The sequence below is a fragment of the Macaca fascicularis genome, chromosome 2, assembly GCF_037993035.2.
Source record: "Macaca fascicularis isolate 582-1 chromosome 2, T2T-MFA8v1.1".
NCBI classification, from domain to species: domain Eukaryota; kingdom Metazoa; phylum Chordata; class Mammalia; order Primates; family Cercopithecidae; genus Macaca; species Macaca fascicularis.
Genome location: NC_088376.1, coordinates 185,370,449 through 185,398,269, shown reverse-complemented (window position 1 = coordinate 185,398,269; position 27,821 = coordinate 185,370,449). Strand labels below are relative to the sequence as shown.

General features: G+C 34.2%; 1 protein-coding gene across 7 annotated transcripts in view; it reads left to right on the top strand.

Annotated features, from left to right (window-relative positions):
• The window catches only part of EPHA6 (EPH receptor A6), a 930,448-nt gene that overhangs the window by 639,333 nt on the left and 263,294 nt on the right, over positions 1-27,821 (top strand). For all 7 annotated transcript variants that reach the window (XM_065539279.2, XM_045385337.3, XM_005548367.5 and 4 more), the window contains 2 exons: positions 98-260; positions 26,736-26,844. In XM_065539279.2, coding sequence (XP_065395351.1) covers positions 98-260; positions 26,736-26,844 — 272 coding nt within the window. The remainder of the gene's footprint in view (positions 1-97; positions 261-26,735; positions 26,845-27,821) is intronic.

The following is a 27,821-nucleotide window of genomic DNA, read 5'->3' as shown; positions in this document are numbered from 1 at the left end:
TTCAGAGCATAATTCCTCAATTAAACTTTGGAATGTTTCTAGGAAAAGGTAGAATAACTCCATTTCATTTCCTTTCTCCTTTTTTTCTGTCCCCCAGGAACATGAGCAGCTGACCTACTCTTCCACAAGGTCCAAGGCCCCCAGTGTCATCATCACAGGTCTGAAGCCAGCCACCAAGTATGTATTTCACATCCGAGTGAGAACTGCAACGGGATACAGTGGCTACAGTCAGAAATTTGAATTTGAAACAGGAGATGAAAGTAAGTTTCACGCAAGGATATACAGTAGGATATGAATTTAGTATCATTGCAATTTGACCTGATATTTAAAAGCCGGGTGTCCCATGTTTTTAATAGTTCATTTAAATTAGAGTTTTTTCATGTAAATACTCACACAGTGATTTCAGTTAATATTTTGTGCTATCATTAAATGCTTTCATGAAATTCCTTACTCTACCACCATTGTAATATGGCCAAAATGTGGCCCTTTATGCTATTACACAGAGTCTTTATGGATGCCTAATAGTTCACCAGTCCTGGCATCATGATATGATCCTAATGAAAACTTGGAAGAGAATAAAGCCATGAACAAATGATTTTAGCAATTCAGAATTGTGCAGCTTTGGCTTTTTATCTCAGGTCAATAAAAACAGTGGTCAGGAGATGAACACCAGTGACATGTACATTATAAGTTTAAGTACGGATACATGGGCTTCATCAGAAACCCACGTTAATTCCGGAGCCTCAACATGCTGAAAACCAAAATGGGAGGTAAAGGGAGTGAGATGGTCCAATGTCATGTAACATCAGCTTTGAGGTCTTTTATTCATTCTAAATCCAGCTTTACCAGTGAACTCTTTTTGGCCTTCAGAAATCCATCTTACTGCTCTCTTTGTGAGAATAGTAGGGATTGCTTTTGCCAGACATCTTTATGAAAAAGTGTCCAAATATGTAAGAAAAATCTGTTTCCATCATTGTTAAAATACTGTATTAACATAATAATTCCATAAAAGTAAATTTATTATACTAATTCCTTATAGATAACAATAATAATAGATAGCATTTATTGAGCCCCTAAAAATGCCTAAAATGACATGAAATATTTTACATGGAGTTGTTCATTCAAACCTTTCAACAGCCAGTGAGACAAGTATTATTTTTGTAATTTTACCTATAAGAAAACAGAAACCTAAAGGAGTTGAACAATTTGCCCAAATTTAAGCAACTGGTACGAAGCTAAGCTAAAATTTGAAGTGGAAGCGTGTTTTATTCAAAGGCCTATGCTGTTAGCTACTCCACCATCCTACTACATCTTATCATTTGTATTTTTATGAAGTATCTTTTGAAAGACCATGAAATAGGCCGTAGTTTCTCAGTTTATTACTCCCTCAAAATGAAGCTACTTGGGTTTCAGATCTGTGACAGAAGGAATATTTTTGTTGTTTTACATTGATGAATAGTATTCACACATAAGAACTTCTTTGTTACAATTACATCTAACTACAAAGGGAGAAAGTGCTGATATATTTAAGTAAGAAGGACCCCAGCTTAGGGAGAATGAGTAACCTAATTAATAAAAAGAATACTTGTGACTTGAGTGTTTGTATCAGTATTAGTCATTTGAATTTCTGCTGGAGACTATTGACTTTTTAAACTAGAGAGAAAATTATTGGGAGTAGAGTATAATGATCACAAAACATAGATCCACAATGAAATCTGTATAAAAATATCAAAAGATTTGTCCCTGTTATGTCTTTTTCACTGTTTGTTTGTTTGTTTGTTTGTTTGTTTTCCCTGCCCACTTGTCAAACCTTAGCCTAGGTATAAAGCTAAGGATACAGTCCAAGGAAAGTTTGGTCCGAGATAGTCGAATCATTGTCTTTTCTAGGCTATGTTTCTTTTCACAGCCTGGAAAAGTTAATAGCCTTTGCACTTCTCTTGTTTTATTTCACAGATTTAAAAAATTCACCTGACTTTTAAAGTGTGACATTGTTGAGTGTTGCGTTTTTAAGTTAGAAACGCACTCTCAGATAAACTCATAGAGCTAAATCTAAATAAGTCATTTGTGTTCATTTGGGACTTTTAGAGAAGGTCATCTAGTGTAATACTAAAAAATTCTGATTTAAATATTAACAGTTTGATTTGGTTTTAACTTTAGATTTCAACACACTGTACTTTGAGGACAGTTTCTTCAGACGTTCTGTGATAAAAAGGTCTCGTACTCACAAGTGACTCAATACAATTCACTCATTCAACCAACATGTATAGAACAATTAATATGCGCCATACTCGTATGAGGCTCTGGGGATTAAAAAAATAATAATAAGAGCTAATAGCGTTTCAGTCTATATTTCTGGGAGGAAAATAAAAAATGTGAATAAAAAATACAAGATTAGTGACGTGTACTATCATAAAAATACACAAAGGGTACGGTGACAGCATAATGAACATGACGAGTTCAGCACACGTGAGTGGTGAAAGGCTTCTGGAGGGTGAGGGGCTGGGACTCTTTCTTCAAAGAGTAGTCATGGAACAGAAAAAGCATAAAGGCCTCTAACAACATAAAATATTGAAAGAGTAAATAATTTGGTGCGGCTGTGGTGAGGAGATACGAATGGCAAAATGGTGATAGATGAAGGTGGAGAGTTACACGGGTCAAACCAAGAGCACTTTCTAGCCATATTAAGGGCATTTGCATGTATCCAGAAAATATGCCGGATCCATTGGTGGATTTGAATCCTGGATTAATATGACTAGTAATACGTGCAAGACTCTATGCTGAGCAATTTACACATATTACCTCATTTAATTCTGACAAGATTATGCCTCATTTTAGAAACTTATGTAGCTTTACCGGAATCTGATACCTAGTGAGTGGAGGTACAAGATTAGAACCCTAGAACTATCTGACAATGGCAGCAGAAGATGGTGAAAACTGTGTTCTGAATTACTGATTCATGAATGCCATGAAAATGACTTTGGTTAAAATCTTGAAAAGATAAAATGTCTGAGAAGAACCTGAAAATAATATATTTGTCTAAACCTGATGTTTGAGAACATAGAATGGCTCCTAAGTCAATTTACAGTCTAAGGGAAAATAATTTAAAGGATCGTTTAAAAAAAAAAAAAACCTGGTTAGCTTTAAATAGCATTTTCAAAGCCTGCTGTGTATACCCAGGAGAGAATTTCAGTGAATAATGCTATAGTAGCATATGGATAGGTTTCCCATAAATTCAAGGATATGATGATGTGAATCCCAACTGTTGGCATCCATCTTTTTCTCTCCATACCCTCCTGGCTCTTCTTTAAATTTTTATAGCCTTTGTTTCTCAAGTAGTGCCTGAATTATTGTAATGTCAGCTTTATTATTAAGTTCTCTCTTGTGTATTTCACTTAATTAACTTTATAATACATTCATAGAGATGAGGTATGGGTTGGAAAGGAGTGATCTCATTTGGTGATCTGGTTCAAATTTTTGAAATTAAACAAAATTAAGTAGTTTATAATTCAGTTCTTTTTAGTCATATTATTTTATTTTGTCCAAGTTTGACTTTGCTAATGACCACGGCAATAATATAATTATGAAATAATTCCTTTTGAAAATCATAATGTTCTTAACAGGCTACTTGTGCTACAAACATAGTGGCATCTGAAGAAAAATTATGGCGACCCTCTTGCACTTAGAGACTACTGCTTGGTTCTTTTTCAGTCTCAAAATATGCTAGTGGAGATTCTCTAACTGGCTGACAAATGCTAAGATTACCAATTATCACTGTTAGCATCGTAAAATAAGTCTACTTGAACTAGAGCTATTGGTTTCCCATCTACCTAAATCTATAAAACATTCCTTATTGCATATATGTATACGGAGGTAGAAATATAGACAGATTGATTGATAGACCAAATTGACTGATATATAGTCAGAAAATTATTTCCTGGTATTTCAATGTTCGTATTTTATGGATCCACTGATATCTTGCTGGGCTAAGTGTACAGTTAATATTATGTCCACTAACAGCATTTATTGAGTGCCTACTGTGTACTGGCCTTATTATTAGGTACTGTACTTGATTGCCCCTACTTTTTTAGAATAGATTTATCAAAACCACAATAAAATTACAGAATCAGTAGTAAGAAAGTAAGAATATAAAAATACTTCATGTGGATTTTCTTGGAAGATAGGTGGAAATTAGGTGTTAGAAGCTAGTAAGAATTTTCTCAATATTAAAATAAAATCTATATTATACCCCAAAGCATTAACCGTAACACATATCCCCACACACACAAGTACAGTCTTATTTGGTCAAGTACAGTCTTATTTGGCTTATACAGCTGTAATAGCAAATTTTAACTACCTCAAATTTCTTATTATTTCTGAGCTTATTTTCTGGGCCTTTCACTGCTGAAAAAAATGAGAATCAAAATAAAAAATTGTTGACATCACCAGTAATATTAGCCATAACTTATAAATTGCTTGGAAAAAAAACATGTTTGATACATTTTAACAATAATCCTGTTAAATTATACATTTTAAAAAGTAATAAAGATAAGGAAATCAAACTTTTGTTTTTATTTAAAACACTAGCAAGATTTGTATAACATTAAATTCCATTTTATAGTAGCAGTAAGTAATTTTTCATGTGCAGTTTTAAAACCAAAATAAAATGTATTCTGCTAGATTGTAGCCAGCTTGAACCTTCTGCTTAAATACTAAAAAAATAACTTATGAGCTATCAAAAGGGAACAGAATCCATAGCTTAAAGCCAGTGTTTGAAAGAAAATTGGAATTTTACATGTAGTAATTGGCAATTTACCTCTTCCATTGCCTTAATAATTATCTAAATGACCCATGAGAATTGATACATTGCCAACATATAAGCAATGCATTCCTTTTTCCTGAAAAGATTAATTACAGCTTACATTTTAACAACATGTAAATTTAAGTTTTCACCTGTAGGCTGCATAAATCAGTTTTGTAGCAGAAAAGGCATATCTGTCAACATTTTAAAATGTATTATTTACCAAAAGTAATAATGATGGACTAAATTTATAGCACATAAAATAATCATATAAAAATCATTATAATCAACATGAACAAACCAAACTATAAAATAATTACATTATAGTGGGTATTTCAAAATAAAATCTTACGTCATGCCTTATATATTTTTCAACAAGTGGTATGTATGTAGATACAAATGAATAAATGTAACCACTTAATTATTTTGAAAATATACATAAGATTTAGCTGTTTTAGTATGGTTGACATATAAGAAATTTGGCTTGTTTTAGCAATTTGTAGGTAGGAAATGATCCTAAAAAATAAGATGCAACGTTACGTTTCAGTTTCTTCCTCCCTAATCCATGTTTATGTCCCTATTTGATTAATTTGTCTAAATTCCATTTGCACACTTAAAAATTCTAAATCGTTGCATATGTTGTATTGAATAGAATGTTAATTTCTCAGCAAGATATCAGGTCCCCCTCCAAATGTAATCCAAATTGACATCATTTCTATTGATTTTTCCAAGTTAACGTATTCTCTGGAAAAATTAGATTATTTGGATGCTTCATGAACAAAATAATCTGTATCTTCATCATATCTAAGATTCTTCTATGACTTCCAACTGGAGTATTCAGAAAATGATCCCATTACAAATAGTCACTGTAGCTTACATGCTGCCTTCCTCAAGTGTTCTTGCCAGCAAGAAATCATCACTCCTTCCTTGGAATTTCTAAATATTTTATTGTTCAAAGGCGTAATTCTTTACTAAGTTGTAAACTCATTGAGATAAAGAACTATAGTCTGTATATCTGTGTGTCTCAAAATGTCTTACACACAGGTTCCAATACACATGTCATCAAATAAATAAAGAAAATATGATTTACAAAAATACTAAAGAATAGTATGTTGCCTGCCAGGTCAAAAAGAAAAAGAAATACTAAAATATTAAATATTAGTATTAAAATACTAAAGAACAGTATGTTGCCTACCAGTTCAAAAAGAAAGAATCGGATAATTTTATTTGCCATAGATGAGCAATATTGCTTGCTTTATTTTGAGTAACAAGCTATAACTGGCTTGAGTCATGAAAAAACATAATATATGCAAGTCTAACTACAAATTAATCATTAATTCTAAATTTGGGGGGCATTTTAGGTAGGGTAAAATGACAATTTTGTTGTTAACACATTTTCTTCCTTAAACTCTTTTATAAAAACCTCCATTATGTTTGATCCGGTCTGTTGAAGCACAGTCTGTACTGTTTCAATTACTTAGGATGAAATTAGCTACATCATTATTAACACCAGCCAGAAATTTTGGAATGATTATTAATGGTAGTGCATGAAGCAGAAAGAGGACCAGCTGACCCTGGTAGAGTAATAAAAAAGTTAATTAATCAAGCAGGAGGCAGATTTCATATTTATGAGTCTACCCAGAGGAGGACAAATTCCAGTATATAAGACTTTAATTTAAAGTAATCTCCAATCAATAGCACACTTTCAACACTGGCAGCCATAGCCATCTAAATGCAAACATCAGTGGAAAAGAGGAATTTTCTAGCAGTTAGGGTGTCTGAATATAAAGTGGCCTGTCCCATAAGTTGACGAAGGCCCCTCATAATAAGAATTTGTGCTGAAGCTAATTGGGAACCTGTTTAGCATGTGATAAAAGAAATCCCTGCTTTGTTTAGAAGGTCGTGATACAAGTTTAATGTAAGTTCAAACATTGAGATTTCATAACAACATATTTGTGACTTCTAATTATGTTCCAAGCACTTTTTAAAAATCTTTTCTGGTTACCAAAACACTATAGCCTTTGCAGAAGATACTATTATGCCAATTTTACAGATCAAGAAAGTAAAGCATAATGAAGTACAGTAACTTAACAGTACCCACAGGTAGTAAGCATTGGAATGGGGTTATTATGGCATTAGGCCCTTTTCATACTAATGCTTAGAACCAAAACTGAGTTCCCTTTCTGCCCATTCAGTACTTTCACTTTTCTTATTCACCTAGTCATTACTTATAATTTTCTACATGATTATTTTTTATTATTACCTCCAATTCATCACCCTCTCTTAATTACTTATATTTTGCCTTAGCATAATGTGTCTTTGAATATAAGCAGATTTTCAGAAGACTATTTATAAATCTCAATGCATCAAGTTCACAGTGCTGTGCAGTGTTTTAATGCATATTTCTGTGTTAATGTACACATGGTAGACCAAGTATAACACTCCAAAGAGGCAAAATAAAGCAGCTAGTATGATTTACTTAAATATGCAGGGTCTTGATGAAGAGTAACTGTTTGCACAGAAAGTGGAAGTCTCCCTTTAAGAGAGACTGAATTGACAAAAATTAAAAAAAGATTTTATTTCAATTATGCCTAGATCAAATAAGGATTTTAAATGATAGGAACCAGGCTTATGTACCATAAGACAGATTGAAGGCCTTAATATGCAAAATATTAAAGATCATAACTTTGCTAAATGAGCTGGAAAGAAAATCATTAACTATTAACAGGTACTTAGATGTTGTAAAATGTGCATATCAAAGGGCAGTGTTACAGTGTGGCTCATATTTAAAACAAAAGTAACAAATAGCAGTGGATGTATTTCTTAATACAGAAAGTAGCTTATTTTTAAGGCAGTAACACATAGCAATGCATGTAAAATATTATTTCTTTGGTATATAAACCATCAACCCTTGACTGGAAGTTTTTACAAGATCAGGGAACATTTCTTTTGTTTCCTCTTTAAAAAGATTCTCATTTGTGTATGCTGTGTGAATTTGTTCTCTTAGCACATTTCAGGTAGTCAATACAGTATTATTAACTATAGTCACCATGGTGTACCTTAGATTCTTAGAACTTATTCATCTTATAACTGAAGACTTGCACTCTTTGACTAATATTTCCCCATTTCTTTCTTAGTTTGGTACCTCTTATATTGCTTTGCATGCACCTGGCAAATAGAAGGCATTCAATTAATTGCATATGAATTAATATTATCCAATAAATACACAATACTCAGTATTTATAAATACTCAATGTTGCTTCAAACACATTACATGTATTCTACCTATATATTTTTAGTATTTTATTTTTGTTTATTTTGTACATATATTAATAACAAGCAGTCTGCTGAATGCTAAGGAAATGAAGGAGATAATATATGGTCTCTGTCTTCAGGAAGCTTATCACTAAACCACACTAGAGATAAGAGAGTTCCTGATTTATGTCATTCCCAAAGTCTGATTTTAATTTGACTTGATATGAGATGGATTTTTTTTTCTATCAGCCATCATATAAATTGCTTGAATTTTTCTTTGAAGCTATTTGACTTTACAACCTTGAATTCTTAAAGAGAGCAAAAATGGTCCTTAGGTATTTCAAATTGCCCCAGATTTAGTGAAAAATATATTCTCTATGTAACACTTAAAGAGTTAGAGCCATTCTTCAGACTACCCAAATCAGCTTTATTGACTTATATTTTGATGTGGCTTTTCAAAAGTCGTATTTTAGTTGTCAGAAAAACATCAAGGGCAAAGTGAAGAAAACCTAATTTCTCATTATATTAACAGCAATATGGAGGCCTATCCAGAACTGCTGGTATGATTCTTCATTGTGGTTGACCACTCACCCTCATCTGTTGCATGGTCATGCACTAAGCTCAAGTAGGGAATAGGAGTATTGTGTTGTTCAGTAAGTACTGATAGAATGGTGTTTGAAAGCATTAGGGGAGCTCTAGCTGGTTGTAGAGTATCATAGTGATGATATATAAAATATGGTTCTTACAGGGAAAGGGTAGAAACACATGATGCCGGGACGAAGCTGTCCTTTGGGAAGTCACAGGCTGGAAGGATGACATAGCACAGGGTTTTGGTTCCTGTTGTAATTGTATGTCCTGGTCAAATTCTATCCACATGATAATCCATTATTTTTCAGAGCTGAAAAAAAATCTGAGAATTGAAAGAAAGAGTTGTAAAAATGTCCAAGTCAGGTTAAAAGTAATTCATATAAAATATATGAATATTAAATATTATATGTTTATGTCAAAACGTAAAAGCATAGTTGGAAAAAATTTAATTTGCCTGGTGCCACTCTTCAATAAAAAACATTTTAAATTATCTAATGTAACGTCTTCTAAATTTGTATTAGCCCAATGCAAAACAGCTGTTTGTGCTTTATTTCACCATCAAGTCACAATACGGAATGGACAAATGTTTATAAAATAAACCCAGCCAGTTCTACAAAGGCCTGTATGAAGAATTAAGAAGCAGCATAAGTATTCATATTGCACTTTACTTTTTCAAGGGAAACAGTAGTTCCCTTGAAATTTAAATTGAGTAACAAGAATTCTTGGCAAAATTGCAGGAGTACTTTAAAAGATTTAGCTGTGTGTGCACAAATCCAAGCATGACATGTGTGAGCACATTACTATACTATAAAGATAGGCAAAGGAGCAGAATATGGCAGTCTTACTGCTAGATATAAAATAGCTGATTCACATCTAACTGATTTTCATGTTCTCTTATGCTTCTGGAAAACAGCATTCATTTAAAAATTCTCTTGCACTACAGTTTTTTTAAATTAGTTATCTTATATTGGCTGGATGCATAATCAGTGAGCAGACTAAATAATTTTGTCAACAAATAATTTTGGCAATTCCATCAACAATAAACATGGCAACATTACTGAATTTAGCACACGTGTGTATATATATATGTACATACATACACACATTCGTATACATAATACATATATTCTGCATTCGTATACACTTCCTATTCCCATTTTGAGAAAAAGGAATGAAATTATCATTATTTTAAATATTGTTACATAAGTTGTTACCCTTGGAAGTAAAAAGAATTTGTTTTAAAATTTGACACAGTTTGCGTTAAATTTAATATGAGGGAGGAGAGAAGGGCACTTGAGTGGAAGCAGTAAAAGCTAAAGTAAGCAGAAGGATGTTTAATTGTTCAACTTGTTCATTCACCCATTTACTCAATCAAAACATATTAATAAATGGGCCAGATATAGATGTAGGCACTGGGGATTCAGAAACAAAAAGGATAAACCAATTCCCTGCTTTCACAACAGCTAGTGAGAAGCCCAGAATATTAAACAACATTCCTGTAGAGAGTAATATGTGTTGTATAAGGGAGCACAAGGAGAACAATGCAAACAAATGTGTCAAGGAAAGCTGCCACAAGGTAATGTCTTAAAGGAAACTTGAAGGTTAAGTCAAACTTGGCCATGAAAGTAGGGGTGCAGTGAGGGTGGAGGGACCAGATGAGAGAACTGGGGAGCTTTTGTTCTCTTTAGACAGAGAGACCAGTATGTGTGCAGGTGTAGAGATCAAAGAGAGCATGGAGCTTTCTAGTAATTGGAAGAATGTCAGTATAGCTCAGACTGTGCTTTTCAAAATGTGAGCCCTGCGCCAAAGGCATCAGCAACACCTGGGAACACACCAGAAATGCACATTTTTCAGACCTCCAACTAGACCCACTAAGTCAGAAACTCTGGGGGTGGGGCCCAGCATTCTGTGTTGATAAGCCTTCCAGGTTATTTGGCTGCAAGCTCTGATTGGAGAACCAGTGTCATCCTCAAATAGCACAAGATCAGCAGCAAGGAATGGTGGGGATGATGATCTCAGTACAAGAAACACAAGACGTGGCTAGTGAGGACCATGCAATGCCATCCTTACCTTGCTTCTGAGGCTCAAATTTCCTAGGTTTTTATTTTTCTTCCAGCTGTATGTAGTTTTGGAGACAGCAAACCAGTCACAGTAAGCTTCCCATAACTGACGTCCCTGAAACCATTGAGAACACATCTAATTATTTCCTCACCTTCATTTTACCACACTAAAAATAAAACCTTCCAAATATCTTTTTTCATTGACACTTCTATAGCTCTCATAACTTCCAAATTCCCTAGACTATTTTAGCCTTGAAAAATTCACCTACTGAAGGTGCTAGAACCTTGGGAATCATCAATTTAAATTCTAATATGTGCTCGCTCTCTGCCAGCAGGTAAGCCTGCATATGTCTCCCTGACAGTTCATATTTGGTCTGTGGACTTTCTGAAAGCACAGTAAATTATGACCTGCTCACCAGAACCTTTTGAGAAAACTGGAACTAAGCCATCCCAAGTCAACCCTTCCAAGAAAATCTAGACATTAAGTTATCTGGGAAACTTAGTGAATCTAGATAGCCTAGGGGTAATGGTGATATATTAGCAGAGGGAAGTTAGGCACCAAAACTAACATGCCATGCAAAAGCACTTGTCTCAGGCTCAGTTGCATAGTTGTACATTCTAATTGGTGAAAGAAAAAATGCTACATTCAATTAGGCATCATAGGACTTGGTTTCTTGGCTCATGAGGATTCTCCTCCTTAGACCCATAAATGAAGTAAAGCAAACATGCTATACTATCTTCCTTTGCTCTTAAAATGCAAAACTCTCCAGGTATTAGGACGTAAGGAAGGCAATGTAGTTGATTGATGTTTTGATTTTCTTGTGGGAAAAGTAGAAATTTATTCATTTGTATGTAGAGTCATTCATTCAAAACTATTCTTGAGAACCCATTCTGTACATACTCAGGCTATAGCAGAACTAGACAAAAATCTCTCCTGTCCTGGAGCTTATATTCTAGAGAGATGAGAAAGACAATAAACAAACAATAAGCAAAACATTTTATATTTAGAGGTGTGGTGGGTGGCCTCGATTTCCCCTTCAGGACCCAACTAGTGGTAGTTCTGCCTGCCGAGAGCTCATAGTTGGAGGCTCATAGCTGCAGACATTGCCCCTGGCCAAAAGAAGCTGGATGTCCCAGGGTCATGCCCTCTTCCTGGGGACAGTCAGAATCCAAGACTCCTCAATGTGATGTACAAAGACCCATGCCCATTGTGTCAGTTCAAGACAACCCAGAAGACCATCCCAGCTCCAGCACTCCTTGGGGTCCGCTGAGGTCTTTGCAGCTACCACGTGTCACGTCAACAGCTGCATCTTTCCATGGGCTTCCTGCACTCCCACATGTCCATGCTGAGGTCACTCCCCAGAAAACATGCTGCAAGCCAAGCTCCATTGAAGAATCTGTGTCCCAGTAAACCCCATCTAAGACAGAGAATAAGAGATATTCTGGTGAAGAGTGAAGCTGAGAAGGAGGATAGGGAGTATCTGCCTCCTAATGTGAGAAAAGTACTCATTGCAGTATCTGACACAAGTAACACGTGATCATTCAAAGTTAACTATCACCATAATCCTAATTGTTACTCCAAACTAGACAACTGGCAAAAAACTTCAGGGAGGATGGCCTTACTTTGGCCTTGAAGAAAAGGAAGAACTTATACAAGCAGAAATAAGAAAGAAAATTTTTATGTTAGCAGCTGATTCATGCAATTCAATTTGACAGGTATTTCGCAAGTAAATAGACAGCAAAAGAGAATTAGCAAAGAGGAATTTGTGTAAAAGTTCAAGCGCAAGCGTTGTACTTCCTTAAACTTAGATTTAAATTTTGACTTGATCACATCCCAAATACGGGACTTTGAATAAATCAGTTAACCACTCTGTGCCTCAGTTTCCACATCTGGAAAATGGATATAAGGATACCACCTACTTTCTAAGGTTCCTGTGAGGATACAGTGATTCAGTGCTTGTAAAGTACTTAACAACAGAGGAGTATCCAGCTATCATGTGGTTAGAGATCAATACATGATTATTAATACTGATATTATTGTTACTAGTTTTCAATCTTAAATTCCATTCTAACAGCTTCAAAATAGTATTGAAAATGTTCTTTACCTTCTTGCATATAGATACTATATAAAAGCAATCAAATCATTTTCTTATTCCCCTGATATTTTATTTTTTATACCCATGAATTTACTATTAAGATAATTGGCTAGTTTTGGTGTTAGTTTTTGTTTAATTTATGTAGGTGACATAAAAGGAGGAGCGGAATTCCCCAAGGTATGTTGACCTCGCAGGGCTTAAGCACTGGACAATTTGACTCAGCCGAAGAAACTCTACGTTTTGACTTCTGAGATACCAAATCTTAGTGAGCACAGTAGGCAAGTCAGGGGGCCGCCTTCAGGCCCATTCCAGCAATATCACCTTGTAGATCCAGAACCATTGTCTCTACTGTTTCTATGGTAATCAAATTGCCTAGAAGTTGGCCTACTTTTCTTTTCAATACTTAACACATCAAATGTCTCAGTGCAAACAGACAACATAGGACAGTGGTTAGAAGCTCGAACTCAGGATTTGAACTATCTGTGAGTAAATTCTGGTTCTGTCCTTTCTAACTATGTGACCATGTGCAAGTTAATTAGCCTTTTTGTGCCTCAGTTTCTCCATCTATTAAATGGAGGTAATAATACTACCTTTTCACATGATTATTTTGAAGACTAAATAAGTTAACATACATGTTTAGAACTATGGAGAACACATAAAAGCTCTCAAAGGTGTTTTTTAATATGATCATTACTACCCTTCTTCTGAGGGGAACTCCACTGAGTTCAGTATGATTTTTTGGACCATCCTGTGCTGTGAATCAGCTGCTACTCACCTATATAAAGAAAAAAGGAAATAATAAAAAAGAAGAAGAATGTAATTTTGGCAAAAGACCTTTTGTAGGGCAGCCTCTGTGGAATCCTCCTCTGTTTTCAAGCGGAAATGAGAAGACTTATGTACCATAGCCACATACTCCACTATAAGTTTTTTACAATTAAAATAATAGCCACCTCATGAATTTCCTTGCACAGAAATAAGCAACTTACCCAAAATCAAGCTCAGCTATAGATTGAAAATGATATTTTTGGCTCAGAATAGATATTAGGTATGTTATCACTTCTTGAATATAAACACAGAATATCTTGCTTAAGGAAGGATTTTACTTTTCAAATTATTGAATAGACACAGTTTTGAGAATATTTGAACTTGAATAAAATCACGTATTTTTTTTACTGAGCATAATAACTGAAAAAAAGGCTACTCCATTATTTTCTAAGTTATTCCAAGTTATCTGACAGACAAACAGAGCACCAAGTTAAGAACACACCAAAAAGACTTGGGACTTTCTAATTACCTTTGGCATGTGCCTCTTTTTCTGTCACATTCTGTGCTGCAACTCAGAATGCCTTTGAATCCTTGGGAATCTTTGACAACTACTTATTGTTTAACAGAATAGTCTCATATATATATATACACACACACACATACACACACACACATATATATACACATACACATATATATGTCTCAAATATATATATATAATTTGTTATTAATGTCATTCAATAGAAATAAGAGAAATAATAGTCCAAATTTCATGTTTTAAACAGAAAAAAATGAGTGTTTTAAGCAGTAAGTAGCACGACTTTCCCCATATATATAATAACATATCTAAATTGGTCTTAATTTTTATAAGGATGCTTTCTCAGAGGACTAAACAGAGAAATAGTGATTTTTAAAATCTGCATTTCTCTTCTTCCTAAGAGCATTTGAGGCAGTTTAAAATGTATGCACAAAATGTTTAATAGATTAGAACTAAAATAGAAAATTAGGTCCATATACACAAGAGAGAACAAAGTGTCATTCTGATAATCATTACTAGAGATGCACATGTATGTGCATAGAGAATAGAAAAGTTAAACACTCATGAAGCACAAATGATCTAAGAAAGATTTATAGAGGCTGTTGAGGAAAATGGCCTCAAGCAGCTTTTTCAACAAATGCAAAAGTTTTTTGTGTGTTTTTACATGACATTTTCTGACTACAACCTTTGATAGAGCCAAGGTAAAGTTTCACTGACCGAACATGATTTTTCCATGATGGGAGAAAGTTACTTAATTCATTCCATGCACACAGACTTTAAAAGATAAACTCTACCTAGGAAGTAAATGAAAGGAGTTACCTTTTAAATTTATTTTCCAAAAATTTTGCCTGTTAGGAACTTAAAATTGGAATAATCTAATAGGACGCTTTGATTGCAGATATCACATAAACCATGAGCTCGCTTACGGAAAGAGGAATGAAGAAATGTCCCAGACTAGGTTTCAAAAAAAACTGAAACAAGAAACTGGAAAATTCTCAAAAAGAAAGACAGCTTTTATTCCTGATAATAAAAGCACAGCCACTCATCTCTGTTTTGTGCTCTACCTGTGTCTATGTTCATTTAGGAAAACATGTCTATTGCTTATAAATCACATTTCCCTTAGTGTCAACCATGCATGAAAATTGCCAAACTAATTGTGAATCCTAATCCCAAATTCCTGCAAGAGGGAATGTGGTTGGTCCAGTCTGGGTCAGTTCTCTGTGAGTAATCCAATGGTTTGTATGACTGGGTGCCAGAGACAGGGAGAACAATCTTCCAAACTCCTTCCCTGTGGGTGGAGGGAGTTTTCAGAGATAGGGCTGAACAGATACCTCAGAGGATGTTTACTAAGAATGTGAGGTTGGTTTTTTTGTTTGTTTGTTTTTTGTTTTTTGTTTTGAGACGGAGTCTCGCTCTGTCACCCAGGCTGGAGTGCAGTGGCACGATCTCGGCTCACTGCAAGCTCCGCCTCCCGGGTTCACGCCATTCTCCTGCCTCAGTCTCCCAAGTAGCTGGAACTACAGGCGCCGTCACCTCGCCCGGCTAAATTTTTGTATTTTTAGTAGAGACGGGGTTTCACCATGTTAGCCAGGATGGTCTCGATCTCCTGACCTCGTGATCTGCCCTCCTCAGCTTCCCAAAGTGCTGGGATTACAGACGTGAGCCACCGCGCCCGGCCGAAGTTGGTCTTTAATGAGTGCTTAGAATGTGAATTTTCTGCTTTCATATCAATAGATGATACAAATGGTACAAAAATATGGTGAAGCAATAGAGAAATCCTTCCACTATAAATGTTGAGAAGCCCAACCAGTAGTTTTGCAAAAGTAAAAATAAAACCTCTCCACGTTTAACACGGGCTACAGACAAAGCAAAGATTGTCCTTAGGAAGCAGATTTGAGTCTGCCCCCACCATTAGATATATTCTAGATTGAGAGTTCAGAGTCCCACGCCACAGGATACTGTGAAAAAAGATGATTCTGGCCTGGATATTTTTCAAAGCAGGTGTTGTTCCAAGTCATCGAAAAGAAACCTGAGGAGTAATGCGCCCATGGAAAAAGTTATATTGAACTGCGTAGCTCTGCACTATGCTTTCCTGGATAAGCTACAGAAAAAATATGCTTGTACAAAATGAGAATATCTTGTCTCGTTTTGTGAAGTTTTGATCAATTGCCTTTTGTCTGCCAAAGAAAATGATTTTCATTTTGATAAAATTGGTGATGCTCAATTCTTCCTGGCAGCAATAGGGTAGCAGAATTATTTGTATCCTGAAATCAATTCTAGTTTTTGAAAATCACACCCATATCATCAGCATTTCGGAAGATGCTTATCTTTCTATCTGCCATGATGGCAAATACCCAGTTTGTCTAAAATCAGTGTCATATTGTGAAGATACTAGTTAAAAAATAATAAATAAAACACAATACTGTTTTTATATTATGTGACAAAGTGAATGGGTATGTCAGGAAATATTCCCTTTCCTTTCCATTTTAGAAAGATATTTACTCCCACATTTGTAGATCCTAATATTAAGCCTCATTTTTTACTTAACTCAATTCCCTAGGCAATGAAGTTTAAATTTTATGAAAAAATCAATATGCATAAGTAAACAATCTTATTTTCTTCAAAATAATAGTAAGTAGTAGGGCAATACTGTGCAGGAAACCTTCTTGCTGCTAATATAAATTATTTAACTGGGAGACCTCACACACATGGCTTAAGGAGAAGCAGAGTGTAAATAATTGAAGAGATGCTGAAAAAATTGATGGAGCCATAGTTTTGTGCTACCATGGGGTTGGCCTTTTTAAAATAGTCTCCCATTGAATCTCTCCAGAATTAATCCTGGTGATTGATTAGATGTTGTTTGAGGTAAATAGTTTGGTGTTCTTCAGAACAGGCTTCAAACAATGATCCAGAATCTTCCCTTAGAACTTACTCACTTTCAGGAGATGGTTAAATGAGTTTTGGCATAAAGCAATAGCAAGCCCTTAAGGAAATATACTTGGGTCCATAACGCTAAGAAAAACTGGCACCTGGCATTGATGGTTAGCCGTGCTTCCATAAATAGTTCTGCTGATGCCAAATAAAGGACAACTGTAGCCTCAAATTTGTTATCATAAACTGTGAAAATTCACTAAAAGCGTTCCACATGAATTTAGCGCCAGTATTTTGGTGATAATTAGTTTATAATTAGATAGGTTTCAGTTAAGCAAATTATCCCACATTCTAACATGCTGTCTTGCTAAACTTGCCAGAAATGTTGTCTGCCCATTTTTTTTCTTTGTTTTTGCATCCATGCAATTTTTATTAAATTGATACATGAGACCCATTAGATATAGGAAAGACAGGACTGATTTCCCCCCAAAACTATCCATCTATTAAAGAAAAATAAATTGGAATATCTCCTGGCACATTTGTTAGTCATTCTATAGAAAAAGATTGTTTTTGGAAAGGTAAGGACATTTCCACTCCATTTCACCCTACGCTTCCAATCCTATCCATCCAGTTACCAGGCAAACAGACTTGAGAGGCTGTGTTTATCATCAAAATCAAAAGATGATAGTAAAGCTAGATAGAAAATATTCAACTCAAGCAACATAATAAACAATGAGAAGTAACTATACCTAGTTTGGATATATAAAGTCCTGCATCGCCCTGCCACATATTAGCATTTACATCCAGTCTAATTATTTCCTCTTGGTTCATTATATTAAATAGGACTCTCTATTTCAAGTGACAAAAATGTACTGGCTTAATAAAAAGTGGGACTTTATTGCCTCAGGTAACTGAAAAGTCAAAGGGGGTAGTGTGAGGGTCAGGCCAAATCCAGGCTCTCCAATGATGTCTTTAATAATGTCTCCATCTCAGTTCTGTTTTCTTCTCTGTTGGGTTTGCCTTCAGTGTTCTCATATATTTGCAAGAGTTTATGTCTCTGGTAAAAATGGCAATTTTCAGTAAACATCTGTATATACCCTATTCTGGAATCTGAATATTAATAGTAACTTGAGAAAAACTCAAGCATGCTGACTGGAGTCAGTTTCAGTTTAAATTATGATGGCCTATTCCTTGCCTCTCTCTCCAACTTCCTCTTGTGCATTTTGGTATGTGTCCCAGGCATACAAAAGTACATATAAACTCCTGAAGATGTTGTGCTAGTTGTATCTTTGTAGTATTTGTGAGGTTTCCTCAAGCTATAGTGTCGAATATCTACTCACCATGTTGGTGACTTGCAGATTTCTTTGAATCATTCCAGATTTAGTTTAAGAATCACCTTCTTTATAACCTTCGTATGATTTTTCCTATGGAGATTACCAGTCTCCCCCTCTTGTCCTGTGACCTTCACATATACCTCCATTCTAGCACCAGTGTTTCTGTATTACGACTAAGGTCTGCATCTCTCTCTCACTAAAGAGAAATGCTAGGAGGAAATCACACTTCAGTTTTCTTCATCTCCCCAAGCTCTATATCACAGTGCTTAGCAAACAGTATTTTTGTTGTTTTTGAATGAATAATCAGTTGGTGAATGAGAATTTCCTCAAGAAATTATTTAGAATGTTTTCTAAATAATTCAGTTTTTAATATCAAGTTTATTTTCTTTAAATACTTTTTCTATGAAAAATAAACTGCAAACAAATCTAAGTTTATACAGTTCATACAACTTACAAAATGTGTGATCCCTAATGATGATCAATTTCATTACAAAGCTCTTTATCTCAAACCACAGTAACTGTTATATTAAGAAGCTATAACCTCAAGTGCCTAGATATGCTCACCAATTTGCAAATATCCACTATTAATATTATGGCACATGGTGAATAGAATTTAAAATTGAATATCATTGGTTCCAGGTCAGTGATCCAGGGAAGTTGTGAAATTTGTATGGAAATGCTATTTTACACTGGATCTTAAAAAACTTTTTAAAGGATGAAAGATATATGCATGAAGATATAAATATTCTTTGAGAAAAATGTTCTCAAGACCTATCTCAACTGCCAGTAAAAATATGAAATACAGACAATTACAAATTATATCTTTGACATTTAGAATGTTGACCATAGTTTCAGGTGTTTAAATGTCTCAATCATTTTCTTTGTTCTTTGAAATTTGTCACATGAAGCCTACCTGTGGTAAGGCATCTTGACCATTCATTAATGAACACAAGAATCTCTTTTTTAAAAAAAAAGTCAGAAAATATTTCATTATGCTACACTATTTGCCTCTGCTTCTGCCTCTCCATCAAATTGTACCAAACTCACATTTTCCAATTATCCCCGTGTCATTTGGCATTTTTACCTGACAAGTAAATTGAGGTCATCAGGAAGAGTGAATCTCAAAATCTTTGGTGTTTCAGTGTAGTCACAGTTTGATGTACTCAATTGTATTGTTTCTGGAGAAGTGGCAGAGGAGTAGAAGAAGGCACAGCTGTGAAATCACTTTCTGGGGGGGAAAGAAAAAAGTATGATCCCTGCTAAGGGTCTCTGCTTCAACAGAAATGACCCAGGAGGTTTGTTTCCATCCAGCTGAGAAATCAGTAACCAGCTTACCTGAATGGAAAAGACAATCTCTTGCTATTCTCTTTTATTTCTAATCTTAGAGCTACTTTTCCTTTGGGTAGAGAGCATCAAATATTGAATGAATGTAAAAGAAAGATGTCAGTATAATACTATGTTGACTATATTTACTTTTTTTCAAAGCCTAGGTAGGGATATTTAGGAAAAAAAAAGACCCACATTATTTTCTAGTAATCTATTTCTGAATAAATTATTATTTATAATCTTATCTTTTCCTTTGAGTAGATAGCATCAAATAGTGAATAAATGTAAATAGTGAATAAATATAAATAGTGAATAAATGTAAAAGGAGGATATCATTATAATACTTTGTAGACTATTTTTACTTTTTTTCAAAGCAGGGATATTTAGGAAAAAGAAATTGACCCACATTATTTCCTATTAATTTACCTCTGTACATACTGATTTATAAAATACAAATATGAAAGGGAATGTAATGTAAAATTACAACATGTCTAAGCGTTTTGACACACACATCAAGTAAGTAAACTGTTTTTTAGCCAAGGGCATTTTATCCTTATATTTAGAATGTCATTTTTATCTCTTCTTCACAAACAATACACATGTATTAATACCTATACTATGTATGGCTTATGCTAATCCCTTGTTATATAGAAAGTTGAACCTCATTATTCTGCCCTCAAGAGGCTTGTAGTAGAGATGAGTCAAAAAACTGAAATTCTCAGGAAATGAATCATTTTGGTAATTTAAGTTTTTGGCCAGGGTTTAATCTTAAAAGTATTATTTTTATAACTTTGTAATAGTTTGGAGGCAAACATTTTTTTAATCATGCGTTCCCAAACTCTTGTCCTTTCAAATAAAACATATTGGACTTATCTCAGTATTTTCTAATTAATATCGAATGATCATATTAATGTATTATTGAGTTATAAAACATAGTGAATTATTTGATGCTCCTTGAATTTTGTAGGGCTATTTGATCCTAAACTCCTGGCTCCTGACTAGTATCCATTTTGGAATCTTGTGTCAGATTTTCAGTTTTTCCACCTCTTCCATCAGTCTGACTAGCAATGTGCAATTCTATTCAACTCTCTCTCTGTACATGCCTCCCCAATCTATCTTCTAATCTGTTGCCTACTATACTATTTTATGAACTTGGAAATCAACAAATATGTATGAAGTAAAACTGTGAGGTGTCAAAGCTGTTTTATAGTATGTGGACCTCAGTCAGTTATCTTTCTAGAGAATCTTTTTTGTTTTTGCCTTGCTTTCTATTGTTCAACTGAATCACATAATTGAGCCTGCTGTCTAGCTGATTTCAAATACATGTGATAATATGGGTACCTGAACTAAGAAAATACAGTGGGAGTTGGAGAGAATGAGAAAGAATCTAAGAAATACTTGAAAATTATAAGGGACAGGACTGATCAACTTGGAAGGTGAAGGAGAGAATTGGATGAGGGCTGAGTCCAAGTTTTCTTGCCTGAACATCTCTGAGAATGGGATACATGGGAAAGGGATGATTTTACCCTGTAGGCAATGGGAAATGTTCTCAATATTTTAAAATATTATTGTGAAGAATAATTATCTGTCCCTATAATGTGGATGGATTTTGAAAAGATACTGTGCAAAGGCAACCTAATAGCAAATGGTAAAACTAGTCTACTCCTGCAGGGCTGAAGCCTGATGGTAGGCTGTGTCACTGGTACTAAAGGCAAGATGAAAAACTTGACTGTGGACTTGGAGTTGTAGGAAAATGCAAAATCAAGGATAACCCTATGCTTTCAAGTCCATGTGACCAAAATGATAGCAGTATCATCCACAAAGTCACAAGTGTATGTTCATCTAGAAGATATGTTTCCTTAGCTTTCATTTGTATCTCATACTCTTCTGTCTGCATGAGAATGTGGTGTTGAGAATGTGCAGATTAATTAATCTCCATTGTGTTGCTAAATTCTCAAAAAGTTAAGCCAATTCTGATTTCTATACATGACCTGAGAGGAGAATTTTCCTGTATTGGTTGTCCATAAACTTTAAAATTAATTTACTGGGTATCATAAATTCAGGGGTTTGTTGAGATTTGTGCTGTGCTTAAAGAAGTCATTCTGGTGAAACTATGAAGACAATTTATTTCACTGAGCAGCATTTTTTTGTGAGATGCTTTATTTAAAAATTCATGTTAACTACTGTCTTCAATAACTTTAAAAAGATGTTCATAACGGAAAAGAGTTAACTTTAGAAATCTATCCCACAGAAAATGACACAGAATACAAATAACAGATTTTACTTTGAAATGTAAATATAAACTAGAATAATCTTGATTACAGGGAGACAAAATCATATGCCTCCACAGAAGAAAATTCCTTGGTTAAAAATAGCCAAATTGCCTTTCTCTCACACTTTCCTAAAGATATGAAATCTCTTTTTTAAGTATTTAGATTCCAAGTCAAGCATTTCACTTTTTTTTTCTTTAGATGGAAACAAACCACACTTAATAATGTCACCACAACTTATGCCAAGCGCTGTTGCTCAGTCACAATTTCCCGATTCTTTCTGCATAATTGCTTCTTCTTAAGGAAGTATACTTTTTCCCAAATCATAGAGTGAAGTGCATCATTTTAATATACTTATCTTTGTCCAAGAATACAACCCCGCAATTAAACAAAGGATCATTTCCAATCAGCCAGTCACAAATAAATTTTATTTTACACTATGAATTTCAGCGTGGTTCTTTTTAGGGACAAGTTTGCTTTCAACAGATGCTACTTATGTGAGTAAATTATACATTTTTCTCCTACAAAGCTAATGAGAAATAAGCTTTTGCTCAAGATTGAAAAAAATGAATGGATAATGCTATAGACAAGTTTTCATAACAGAGACATTTATAGCTATACTGTATTTTCTTGGAATCCATTTGGTAGATAATTTCATGGTTTGCTTATTTGTTTATTTAAGTGTCTATTTAAATAAATCAAATTAATGAGATCTCTATCCAAGGAGGTGATCATCCTGCTCCTCCTCTTACTTCTTCCAACACATTACATTTTCCCAGATTCCCTGTCAGCTCACTCACTGCCAGAGGCTGCTTACTCTTTTCCAACACCGTTCAGTTTCCCTTTCGTAACAATATTTACTTTTGTAATTTGTTGTTCAGTGTCTGTCTTCCCCACTGAACTGAAAATCCATGAGCACAGTAACTGTGTTTTGTTCATCATTGTATACCCTGTGTCTATGTTAGTGCCTAGCATATACTAGTTGCTCAATAAATATTAATTGAATGAACTAATAAATTCTCAACCTTAGACTCATATTTCTGAGCTTTAATCCACTCAACTTGGTAAAATGTAGCAGTCTGAATTCCCTAGTAGCTTCTACCTCCCAGAAAGCATTGTCTCCAAGCACACAGATTAATTGGATTTTTCTGATTAGTGTTGGGTACACACTCTTCACATATATTGTATAGCTACACTGATGGTAAATCTTCCTCACATGTCAAGGGAAGGGTGGGAATGTGGATTACTCCTGACCTTTTCTTACCAGAACCATACAGTGCAAATAATTATTCAACCCATTTACTCAAAGGAATATTAACTACCACGTAGATTGGACACTGTATTGGTTTCCTAGGACTGTTTCAACAAATTATCACTAAGTCAGTGGCTTAAAATAATATATCACAGCTCTGGAGACCAAAAGCATGCTCCCTCCAGAGGTTCTAAGACTTCTTCCTTTTCTCTCCTTCCTTTTGGTGTCTTCATTCTTTGGCTTGTGGGTAGCATACCTCCAGTCTCTGCCTTTGTCTTTACGTGTGTCTTTACATGGCCTTCTCCTCTTTGGCTTCTCCACTTTTGTCTCTTACAACGACACTTGTCATTGGATTGGGGACCACCTGGTTAATCCAGGATAATCAAGATTCTTAATTACACCTGCAAATTCCTTTTTGGAGGGGAGGGGAAAGGCTGTCACCATTCACCCCACTATGGATATCATAGTGAATATAGTTCCTGCTCTCACTGAATTTGAAATCAAATGGGAAAGACGGATTATAAAAAGTAATTTCAATAAAATGTGATGGTTTTATTGGTAGAAATAGTTTAAGGGTCTTAGGGAACATCTGTCTGGGGACCTACCCAAATCTAAACAACCAGAAAAGAAAAGCTTTCCAAATGATGGGCTATTCATGAAGGAGTGATTAGAAATTGACTAGATATTAAGAGTTTGGCTCCTTCTAGGAACTGGAAGAAATTCAGTATGCTTGGAGAATATAAGATGTATCTAAAGACATATGCTAGAGCCACTTGTAGACAGCCTTGATAACAAAGTTAAGGGCCTTGTAGTTTATCCTGAAATGAGGTCAGAGCTCTGTGACGGACGAACACTAATATGGTAAAAGACAAAAATTAACCCCATCAGGACCAAGCTCCTGATCATTTTTATTTCCATATGGCAAATCTTGTTCTTTCCACTATTTGGTTGCAGCCTGCATGGGTAACACAATATCATAGTACAATTGCTCTGAAAGATTGTGACAAGAATATTACATTCAACATTATCATTTTACAGATATGAAACCAAGTTCAAGCAAGGCTATGATTGTTCTAGGGTGACCAAAACAGCTAGATCTAGTTAGTTCTTCTGTTAGTAAAAATGGTGGTTTAAAGTACTGGCAATTGCTTGGGCTTGGAGATCAACAAATAGAACCTGGATTGCCGGCTTTCTCTTGACAAGATATGTAACCTTGAGAAAGTAAAATAACTGTTAAAACTAGGAGTGATAATAGTGCCTACCTATCAAGATCATTGTGAAGATAATTTGGATAATGAATTGATGCTCATAGTTTCCTATTAAATAAATAATGACTGTTGGTCTTGTTGAAGTTGATAATGTTGATGAGGTTTTTATAATCATCCCAGCCTCACAATCTGTAGCATTTTACTTCCAGTATAATAGTGTTTCATTAAATACCCTTATTTTCCAATAACATATTTTATTCTACACAGAGAAGTGTTTATGGTTCCTAAGTTTAAGAAGCAATTATGCAGGAATATGCATTTTTCAAAGGGTCATAACTTAAGATTGTTATCTAATTAAAATTTTAATTAAAACAAAGTTTATAAATGTAATAACAAGTGTGCAAAAGGAGACATATTTGTAGAATTAGCAGTTTAGTCAGTAATGATGTATGTCAAACAACACCATTTTTTATAACAAAGTAATCTGACTTTCAAAAGGCACCCAATTACTAAATCTTCCTCTGAATTTTGGACTCAACAAATTATAGCTACCTAACTATTATGAAACTATATGCCCCTGATTCAAAATTCTTGAATTATACTATATATTTTACAGATACAACAGTTTCTAAGTAAATAATGTTTTTTGGGTAAATGCCATCTGCTTTATCTTCAAAAAGATAATGTTTTCTAGAACAACTATTTCTTACATTTTTGTTATTCAATAACTTTCAGTGAGAATATGTGACATTTTAGAGCACAACATTAATTCCCATGATATCAGTGCTATTTTGAAGATTAGGAAATTCAGTGAAGACCTAATAAAAAACCTTCAGTACATTATTTATTGGATAAAATGCAACTACTTAACTTGTCTCTGCACAGATTATGAGCAAAAACTTAACATAGTAGTAGATTGCTTGAAAATGTCTTGATTAAATAGTGACTAAATTCTAATTCTAAGATTTAATAAATTTCTCTTACTGAAAACTGAACATAAATGACTTTTGTTTTTATTAACATTTAGACTTTTTTAAAAGTCTCTAAAATGCTATGACTGGTTTCTTACTGACTTGGCAATAGTGTTTAAGGCTTAGACATTCTGTTGTAGATATGTCATTTTTATGAGAATGCTATTACTCTGGATATGAATTTGCACATAGTATACTGCATACTTAATTCTCAAAAAAAGATCTACTTCTGTGGAAGCTGTAAAATACTCAAGTTTAATAAATTATTATGTTAGAGACTTCTACAGTTTGCTTCTCAGTTATATACCTTATTTGATTCAATTTTCTCTAGTAACTGATGAGATTAATAGATATTATTTATTTTCAGTAGTCAAAATAAAAAATAAGTTTAATTTCAGTTAAGGAACATTAAGAGACTGATTGATTTGGTTTTCTAGAATATTGATGGTTAACTGAATGATTACTACAAGTTATAGTAAAAAAAAAAAAAAAAAATGGAGAAATGAGACAAAAACCTGAAAGACTGAATTCTGGTCATAGTTCTATGTGGGCTTCAGCAATTTCTTCAATTTTTTCTGTGCTTCTGTTTTCTTACCTCTATTATTAAACAATTGCCTATTCCACTCATTAAAAATTTGATTAAAGCATTATGAATAAAAAAATTAGAAGTGCTAATAAATTAATTGAAATGATATATGTTAAAAGATTCCTGGAAGATTAGTAAAACATGCAGCTCCTGTGGTTTTAAGAGACAGTTTTATCAATGAAAGAAGGAACATGTTGCTACCATATATAATCTGGTCTTTTCTTCAAAAAAGGAAGCTTTTAAATATCATTTTTCCAGTTATTGCTGATTAAACATCTGAGCACCCACTATGCATATCCTCGTGCTGTGGAGGTGGAATTCCACAATTTTAGTGTGTGGATTAAGCTCTATGAAGTATAAAGAACATCATTCTTAAAAGGAATTATACAGTAGTCTTTCTACTTTGTGAAAACAGATATCAAAACAGTCTATAAAGCCTGGTCTGTTGGCCAGAGTGTTTAAGAGGAAATACGGTGAGCAATGACATAAAACAGAATCCTTTAGCCCATCTGCTGATTTAGTTTTACAGCACATACTTAATCTTAAAATAAGGGCTACTAAGAATTCATCTACTTTATTGACCTTTTTTGAAGAAAGAGGAGAGGTTTATGTTGTGGATTATGGCCCCAACTCTTCAGCCCTTAGTCAAAACTCATTTATTTTGGGTTTGCTTCATATGTGTCAAATACTGAAATAAAGGCCAAATATGCTGGGCTTGGCATCCGTTATTGTACTTTCTAGTATAAATTAAATTGTAAAATGGTTTTAATAGTGAAATGTCACCCAGGGAAGTTTTAATATTGTATCTCTGTTTCAGCTTCTGACATGGCAGCAGAACAAGGACAGATTCTCGTGATAGCCACCGCCGCTGTTGGTGGATTCACTCTCCTCGTCATCCTGACTTTATTCTTCTTAATCACTGGAAGGTAACTGAAACATACCAGACTATTTCCAAGATGAATAACCACTCTTTTTATACACTGAGTATTCAAATGCTTGTAGATATAACAAAGCACACCTGAGGTCGAGAGGGATCCCAGAAGAATCCACTCTGTCAGTGAACCATCATTAGTTCTCTGTGTCAACAAGTCCCTGAATATGGAAAGATCCAAAGATGACTAAAGCTGTTTGAAAGCTAGGAATGATGAATTTATACTCAATAAGTTACTCTGTGTTTTTCCTTTACTATAATCAAATTACACCATCAAATTAATTTTATTAAAAAATATTTTAATGGAAAGCCAGAACAATTTATATAAAAACTCTTTATAAACCTGGTGTTATAGAAATATAATATTTTATCAATTAAATATTGAAACTGTCTATGTTAGAAATGTATTAATTGGTTTTATAAATCCAATATTTCTATACTTCAAAGTAATATGAATAAAAATATAAACTAACAGTAAATTTAACATAGCAAAAATCCTAAATTTGAATCCTGACTAGCTGGTCAAAGTGATTCACCCATCAGAACCTTAGTTTTCTATTTTTACACAGGTTTGATACAGAAGTATATTAAAACCATTTAATGACTTTTAAATAAATAGTATGAACACCATAAGCCAGGTGCTGATAATACAGAGATGTGAATGAAGATAATATGTATAACATTATATGAAAGAATAAATGTTATTTCTTATTTAATCAATGGTATTTGGCCTAGACTTTTGTCAGAAATCACAATATTTTATTCTCAGATCATTCTAACAAGAAGATAAAATATTCTATCTAGATATCAATAGGGGCACAAAAGAATACCTCAACAGATTTTTTTATAATCTGAAACACACATCTACTGCAATATTCCACTATGAAGACTTAAAACTGCAAAAAGAATGTCAGCCAAACAGTACACACCCATGCTGACTCCAGCTAAAGCACACCAACCCTTCCAGAAAAC